The sequence below is a fragment of the Benincasa hispida genome, chromosome 3 (assembly GCF_027475165.1).
Source record: "Benincasa hispida cultivar pf3 chromosome 3, pf3_genome.v1.1, whole genome shotgun sequence".
NCBI classification, from domain to species: Eukaryota; Viridiplantae; Streptophyta; class Magnoliopsida; order Cucurbitales; family Cucurbitaceae; genus Benincasa; species Benincasa hispida.
The window spans coordinates 56487721-56496636 of record NC_143480.1 but is presented as its reverse complement, the minus strand read 5'-3'; the positions used below and the strand labels follow the sequence as shown (position 1 = coordinate 56496636).

The following is an 8916-nucleotide window of genomic DNA, read 5'->3' as shown; positions in this document are numbered from 1 at the left end:
AATTGAAACACTCTATTCTACCATCGCAATGGTGTTAGTGGGTGTATTGACGACATTTTATAAATTTTGCATTTCTTAACCAATTTCTATACTATCGACGCAACTTTTCTTTCTTTTTACCGCAATATCTAAATAAAACAGTATTAATAACTTGTATTTCTACAAGTTATCACACCCCCAAATTTAGATATATGCTTGTCCTCAAGCATATCTTCACTAAGGCAATATTGTTCAATTCCTATCCTTATTTTGCATCGATTGGTTGCTCCGAATGCTCCACCTAGGCAACATTACTTAACAATGCAATTTCCTTCTATCCTTGATAATTCATAAACAATCCCTACTTTATTCTTTTATACAGCAAATCTCTACTAAAAAATTCCTTTCTTTTTTTGAAAAGAATGTTTACCTCTTCATGAAAAAATAACTTGGTGCATCTTTATGCGGTGGTCTAATTTGCATCATTTTATTAGAGACTGTTGATCATGGTTACACACTTCGTTTTGGCTTGTTCCCACGGTTGTCATGCGAACATCTAACTAATCAGTAAGGATAACCTCTGGTGGATCTCGAAGGAAACCACCATCTCTAGTGAATCCCGAAGGAAACACAACATATAGTGGGCATCTAATTAATCAGTGAGGACACTATCACAATTTTAATATCACAAGTATCATAACATGGTTCTATAACATACATATATATCTCAACATCATAGTTCTATAACATACATATACATCTCAACATCATGGCTCTATAACATATATATATGTCTCAACATCCTCAGATCAAATACAATCTCATGGAATCAAATATCATCTCATGCTAGCATTCAAGTATCTATATGCACATCTAATCTTTTGAATCCTTATACGAAAACATACATCGATTATTCTATACTATCAGTCTATCATGCTATCATTCTGTAATAATACCAATATGTCATGCTAGCATACATCTAGTCCCTGGCCCGTGGGAAGTTTCCAGTAGTAAGATTACATACCTCAAATCGCAAGTCCAAATATTTCCCTCAAAGTAACTAGTCGATAATGAAACTTAAATTAAACCTACAACATAAACCCAACATTTAATTCATACTAAGGCTTGATTTCACCTATCAATTCATACAATCAACCCCAAAATAATTTACCTAAAGTGTGGCTTAATCAATGGTCACTTCCAAATTTCGGCTCCAAAATCTCCATTAAATTCCATAAAGAAAAACAACCACTAATTCTGATGGACAACGATCTTAAACCTTCTAAATACAATAGTCAAGTCAACACTTAATCCAATCATTAATGGGCGTCCGATGATCAACCTCAAGAACCACAAATGTTACCAAATTTCTTGTCGGAAACGAACTCGAACTCGCTGAACAGCATATTGTGCACTTCAAACTACTCCAATCTTGGCACTAAATTCCAGATATAATAGGTCCCAGAAAAAAGGAAATCCAAAATTTAATGGACAAACAAGAACCTTCCAAACTCAGCCGATCTTACCCAAAAATTTAACCTTACTCCAAATTTCAGAGAGATCACGTGGTAGCGACTCATCGAATAGAGGCACGAATTTTAGATCTACAACATCGGGTACGGAAAAGCATCAACGACTACGTGTAGCTTCCTGTCCGACATTGAAGGGGTGACGCGGTGTACAACTTCATGAGTGGGAGTGACTAGTCTTTGAACCCGTGCTCGACACGAAAAATGGCGGCGACACTTGTGCTAATGGACAAACAGAGCTAAGCTTCGCAGCGAGATGAGGCGTTTAAGACATCAACGACGAGGAATTTCAGTTGACCAAAGGTGCGAGGCTTGGTGACTCACGACAATTTGGTTGAAGCCGATTCTGGTGACAGCGAATGGCGGGTGGGCGGCGAAGCTAGGGTTAGGGAGGGGTCTCGGGCAGCGCTAAAGAAAAGAAAACTAGAGGGTGTATGCGTGAGGGAAAGGGGTTGAGGGAGGGATAAATAAAATATATTATTAATAAAATATAATAAAGTAAAGTAAAATAAAATAAAATAAAATTTTATTTTATTCTATGTTACTAAATCCTTCTCCCCAACACTTCCAATTCAAAAAGAATTTAATTAACCCCCTTAAAAATCAAATTAATTCCTGATATTAATTTCAAACATAAATTTCCAACTTTAATTAAATAAATTCCAACAGTGACACTAAAATGTCCAAAATTCCAAAAACGCCCTCAATTAGGGGAATTACTAAAATTACATTACTAACAAAATTTGGAGTGTTACATTCTTCCCTACTTACATAACTTTTGTCCTCGAAAGTTAGTTTTGGAACAGCTCCAGGTACTAGGCCTTCATCTCATCCTCTTGCTCCAAAGTGGCTTCCTTGAATTGGTGATCTGCCACAAGACTTTCACAAATGTTATCTCCCTGTGGCGTAATGTCTTTACCTCTCGGGCGAGAATCTCTACAAGTTTCTCCTCATAGCTCAAGTTATCATTCAACTGCAAGGGCTCAAAGTTAACTACATGGGACGCGTCTGTCACATACTTTCTCAGCATTGAAACATGGAAGACATTATGAACTGAAGACAGTGCGGGAGGTAATGCCAAACGATAAGCTATGAGGCCAATTCGCTCCAAGATCTCGAATGGTCCAATGAATCTCGGACTCAATTTCCCTTTCGTTCCAAACCTCAGAATACCTTTCATAGGTGCCACCTTTAAGAACACTTTATCACCAGTCTCAAATTCCAGGTCCTTACGTCTCACATCGACATAGGTCTTCTATCAACTTTGTGTTGTTTGCATACGAGCCCTGATCTTCTGTATTGCCTCATTTGTGGTCTGCAATAGCTCAGGTACTAGCAATTTCCTCTCTCCTACCTCATCCTAACACATAGGAGATTGGGTACTCGAACGTTTATTAATGAGTGTCTATCATATAGCAAACTCTATGCACGGCCATTTATGCTATCAAGCTATCATATATCTATTTTCTTTTGTGCGTCCTATTATAAAATGTTCATCGAAAAAATGAAAAAGATTTTCATTTTATCCATCAGTTACCATAACTGATCACAACTTCCCACTAAGTTGGTTATTAGGAGAAAAAATCGAAACCAATTATCCCATAATTGATATAATTACAAATAAATAATATATTCATAACCTATAGTTTTAACATCACATCTCATGCAATATATAAATCATAGTTCTTTTTCTCCTTTATGGTATTTTATAATAATTCCTCCAATTAATGTATCTAATACATCAAATCAATTATATCACATTTAATTGAAGGAATTTAATTATATCATATATAATCAAATTTCCTCTTGTTAATTTAAACACTTCAAACTAACCCAAAAACTTATTCTCAACATGAATCTATTGAGCTACAAAGGGAACCTTATGAACCTGTTGCTTGAAGCTCCAACGGTGTGTGAATAATTGACTAAATTCTTTAATCATGATATCCCCAATCTGTTAACTTTCGGGCATTCCACTAAAGACCGACAGTTGCACTCTTCACACTACAGATATATTTCTGTGTCCATTGGATATAACCAATCAACAGTACGATGACTAATGCGTTATTTTATGTGATGAAATAATGGAATAAAATGCAGTGATGGAAATACATTGAGCAAAAAATTTTCTCAGTGGAATCAAAGTATAAACCCCACTAAGTTTCCTGGTAAGTCCAAGGTCGAACTCAAGGACTAAGGAAAACAGTATGCAGTGATAATTTCTAAGAAGACATTGCGGTAACCAAATAATCAAATAGTTCTTTGGCATTGTTGTTTGGGTATAAAATAAATGTATGCGGCAGTTTGAGAAAAGATCGATTACGCAGTAGATACACTGAGTATGCGGAGGAACGAGTTCAGAAGGTCTTTAGCTAGCGTTTCCTGAGAATGCGTCAAACTATGCGATCATGCTACACTCATGCGACAACAAATCATTTTCCAATGCAAATCAAGTGCTCCTAGTTCTAGGACGCATGTGTTGAATTCAATAATGTCCATAGAGCTTATTCCTAAGTCTCTACTCTTTGCCTTTGTGATAATGCAAGATGCACAAACAGAAAAGGTGACCGCACACAATCATATCCTATCTCTAGGATGCATGTGATGCGTTAATAGCAAACAGTGCTTATTCCTAAGCTTCTATCTCTTGATTATGCGTTCTAATCTGACTCTCTCGAGCCTAGATTCTAACCTGACTTTACCAAGCCTAGATTCTGCCCTTAGACTACCATCTCGAGTATCTCTAACTGGCGAATGATGCATACATAATACAAGATAATCACATAGAATGAAGATCCCCAGTTATGCTAGCTAAGTGCTTCTCAACACATTCGACAAATTTAGCTACTCATGTTTAATAAACAGAGAGTGAACAAATATAAAAAAGTAAATTCCATTTCTATAGATAAGTTTAAGTACAAAATGACACTGGAAGATAAGGATAGAGAGCCTGGTAGCAATCCCTTGCTTCCCAAGGCTTTTACACCTTCAACTCTATTCTATTCAAAAGAATTCCTGCTTCCGCAGGAGCTGGCCCTCTCTCTGATCTCGACGCTTCCGGCACTCTTCCAAGTTCACCAGAACGATTTCTCGGCACAATCTCGCTTCTTTCGCTTCCGCCTTAAATAAACGAAAAACTAAGAACAAGGCTATTCTATCTAAGGGAAAATTCTCTAACTATCCGAACTTCTTTTCTGAAGATTGCCTTTGGTATTTATAGAGCTTTGGGGTTAAAGGCGTCTTCTCTCTTATGATTGCACTAATGGGATGACTTTAATTCTCTATCTGATGCACCGAATATTTGTCACCGAAAAGCTGAGTGTACTTGGTATAGTAAATCGTTAACAGCTTGTCAACTTAATTCGGACTCGACTATCATCAGCTTTCTGTCCCATCGTGATTAAGTATGCTTTTCACCCAGATGCGCCCACCAAGTTGCACCGGCTCTATGCGGCAATCCTTCTTGAGCAGATGTTTGCGAGCATAAATCACCGCAAAGCCTCGCGGTAACACTGCGCTCGACCGTTGATTTTTTGTGATCGCATTTCACGCTTTGGTCAACGCATATTCTGCATAAAAATACAAAAGTTAACTGTTTTTATGCGATAAACGCATGCGACCACAAAGTTATAAACTTAATGCTTTTTGGACGCAGTCTTATATATTTTATCAACGCAAACCTACATTGTTTAATTTAGCACTGTAATAACGTGTATTTCTATCCATTATCAATGACCCTTCACAAATCACTCGTAAGTACAATTGGGCCAATTTACCGTTTTGCCCCTGTAGTTATATCTAACTCCTTAAGTGCCATTGATTCCTCTAATGAACAATACATCATAGTCCTGCTATCAGTGAACATTTTTCGAGCCATGAGAAGGTGTGGCGCCACATTGTTCAAACCCCAGAATCAGCCATTAAGGGAGTAATCTATCTACTTACCCCTACATCAGCGAAGGAGTGAACTCCGTCTTGTGTAGCTGAGTTTCCAGCTCCCCAAAAGGGGTAGGTTTAAGTCAATGATCTGGCAACTTGCACTCATGAAAATCAAAGGATCACCCTCATAGGAAAGAGTTCCCAACTCACTCATGATTAAGGTCATGTTACCTATTGCCATCCTAGTGAAATGAAAGTCTCTATCATGAATGGCATTATATAATGAGACTAAACATTTTGTGGTCCAGTCTTATACAAATTTCTTTGTATAGGATACTCCCACTTGCATGTCTCCACATGAATGACCATGATCAAATCATTTATAGCACTTTACAACACTTGTAACAATAATGTCACCAAGATAAGGTTTCCCTCCTTTATCCATATACTACAGACCATTTAGGTTATCACTTAAGGCACGATCCACTTGTATGTCTCTACATACATGCTTAAGTTACAACGATAACTAGGGATCTTAGTTTATTCGTTTGTTGTTAATGCAACTAAAATATCTCATATTTCATAGACAATAGTGAATAAAATATCTCATATTATTATATCACAAATGTTTGTTCATACATGTGTTTACAAACTACAGGACCCTACGAGATTTAGGGCATCGATCTCAAAATTCTAAACATCTGTAAAAGCTTCTTGTCCTTGTAAATCATCGGTTCTTTTGGCCTTGCAAGTCTGGAAGGAAAGGGCACATTAGGCACATATGCATCTAAAGGAGGATAAGGGTGAGAAGATACTCCCTATTTTTTTTGTGGTGGTAAGACGGTTGAATTTGAAGAAGAAGTTCCATGGCTTTTCAGTTCTGGCTCCTTTGACTTAGTAGGTGGCTCTAACTCCTTGCCACTCCTCAACGTGATTTCACTTACATTTTCTCTAGGGTTTGATTCTGGCTGAGATAGAAGTTTGCCAGACTGTCTCTCCAATTTACTCATCGAGTGGTTGGTTGAGAGACTTGGTTCCCCAAAGCATCAATGGCACCATGAACTTTAAAATGATTATCAACAAGACCTTTAACCATATCTTCTAAGGACATACCTGAACAGACGGAGCTCCATGACTAGTCTGAGCTTGCTTCTTCTATTGTCCCCATTTGAAGTTTGGTTGGTCTCTCTATTGGGGATGATGCCCTAAAGTCTCATGTCGTGTAGTTTGTAAACAGTTTGTACAAACGCTTGTGATGTATAATATATGATATTTACTTTACTTCTTAATTTTTCTCATATTGAATGTTTTATTTCCTTTACCACAAACTAATAAACTAAAATCCCTAGTTGTCTTTATGTAACTTAAGCATGTAATGATGACATACAAGTGGATCATTAAGTTATAACCAAAATAGTCTGTAGTATATAGATATAGGAAGGAAACCTTATCCTGGTAATGTTACGGATGCATCCCACTTTATGGAATAGTTACAAGTGTTGTGACTTGCCACAGATGGTTTGGTCCTGATCATTCGTGTAGAGGACATGCGAGCAGGAACGTCCTATACAAAGAGTTTGTATAAAACATGACCACGAAGTGTTAACATCTCATTATATAACGTCATTCATGACAGAGACTTCACTAAGACGACCATAGGTAACATGACCTCAATCTTGAGTGAATTAGAAACTCTTGCAATTAAGGGTGGTCCTTTAATTTGCATGGGTGGAAGTGGCCAGGTCACTGACTCAAACCTACCACTTTGGGAGCTGGGAACTCAGCTACGCAGGACAGAATTCACTTCTTCTTCGAAGTAGAGACAAGTAGATAGATAGCTCTCTTAAGGGCTGATCTTGGGGCTTGAATGATATGGCACCACACACTTTCTCATGGACCGAGAGGTGTTCACACATAGTTGGACTATGTTGTATTCTTCATTAGAGGGATCAGTTGTACTTAAGAAGTGAGATGTAACTACAGGGACAAAACGGTAAATTGGCCGTATTGTACTTATGAACATATATGAAGGGTTATCGTACTCATGATTGGTTATATCCGATGGACACATAAATATATCTATGGTAAGAAGAGTTCAGTTGTCGGTTTTTAGAAGAATGTCTGGCAGTTAACAGATGGTGGATCTTATGGCTAAAGAGTTTAGTTAGCTATTCACGTACCATTGGAGCTTCGAGCCATAGGTCTATAAGGTCCCCTTGGTAACTTGGATACAAGTTGAGAATCAATTTTTGGGTCAATTTGAAATGTTCAAATTGACAAGAGGGAGCTCAATTATATATTATATGATTGACTAAATGTACGAGATACATTAATTTGGAGGAAATTAGTTATCAATATGATTTATATCAATTAGAGGAGAAAATACTATGATTGATATATAATATCAAACTATAGGTTATGAATATAATATGATTATATTTATTATTTTATTAATTGGACGGTTATGAGATAGTTGCCCACTGTTTTCTTTGAAATCATGCATTAGTGGGAAGTTCAATTCGATTTTCATAACTGAAGAGTAATATGAAAATGGTTTTCATTTTGCAAAATATACACATAATTGCTCACAGTGTGATTAGCATTCAATCACATAGTACTTGGGAGCCTATATGATAGCGCATCACGTTTACTAAACGATCGCACACTCGCACGTACATTCTCTAAATGACTGCTTACCATTTCCTAAACGATCACTTAGCGCCTGAGCCTAACTAAATGATCATATAGAAAGTTGCTTTGCTTTTCCTACACGATCGTGTAACTCGACTAAACGATCAAGCACCACGACTATACGATAGTCTTTCATTTCTCCCACTTGCTTGATCTTTTGTACACGATAGTTTTTCCTCCTCACCTCTACCAAATCCGAACAAATCCCACCCTTTGAATTCTCACTCTGAGAATATTGAGGGCTCCGAGTGGTGGTGTCATCCCCATTTCCTGGTGTTCGTGCGAAATCGTTCAAGATAGACGACGGGAGAGTTGCTGAGTGATTGCCTGACGTTCTAGCGAGAGGAGTTCGTTTGCGGAGAGAGCGAGGTTTCAAGTGAAGAAAGTCTTCAAGTGGTATGTTTTCTCAATCTCTTGTTTAGTCATCCTTTAAGCATGCTAGTAATTTAGTGTTGTTAATGCATATCTGTATGTTTGAATGTAGATATGGAAAGATCCACTTCCACTCATAGGTACTTGTATTAGAGTTCCTTCACTCTTGACCCAGGATTGTAAGTCTGACTGAAGGGGTCCTGTCTTCTTCTTTGCCCATTGAAATTATAGCTTCCAATGGCATTTACCTCAAGGCAGAGCACTTGGGCAAACGTTAGCTATATGACCAGTTCTTATGGCAAACTTGGCAAACAGTAGTGGGCTGCCCAATCTTCACCTTTGCTAGCTGATTTAGAACAGAAACTAAGTCAATATTTCTTTCTTAAGTTTACTTACTTCATTGGTGGATTTAACACTGATTGCAGCTCTAATTCTAAATTGTTGAGAATTTACTGCAATCGTAGCT

The 8916-nt window shown here is 37.5% G+C and overlaps 1 protein-coding gene across 1 annotated transcript; it reads right to left on the bottom strand.

Moving 5' to 3' along the window:
* Positions 1–2331: 2331 nt before the first annotated feature.
* LOC150037393 (uncharacterized) lies at positions 2332–2688 on the bottom strand. The gene has a single exon (XM_090311985.1). The coding sequence runs from the start codon at positions 2686–2688 to the stop codon at positions 2332–2334; it is 357 nt and encodes a 118-aa protein (XP_090168111.1).
* Positions 2689–8916: the final 6228 nt, after the last annotated feature.

Bases quoted from the DNA above. Each gene is read 5' to 3' on its own strand.
- LOC150037393 (XM_090311985.1), bottom strand. From the start codon at position 2,688: ATGAAAGGTATTCTGAGGTTTGGAACGAAAGGGAAATTGAGTCCGAGA.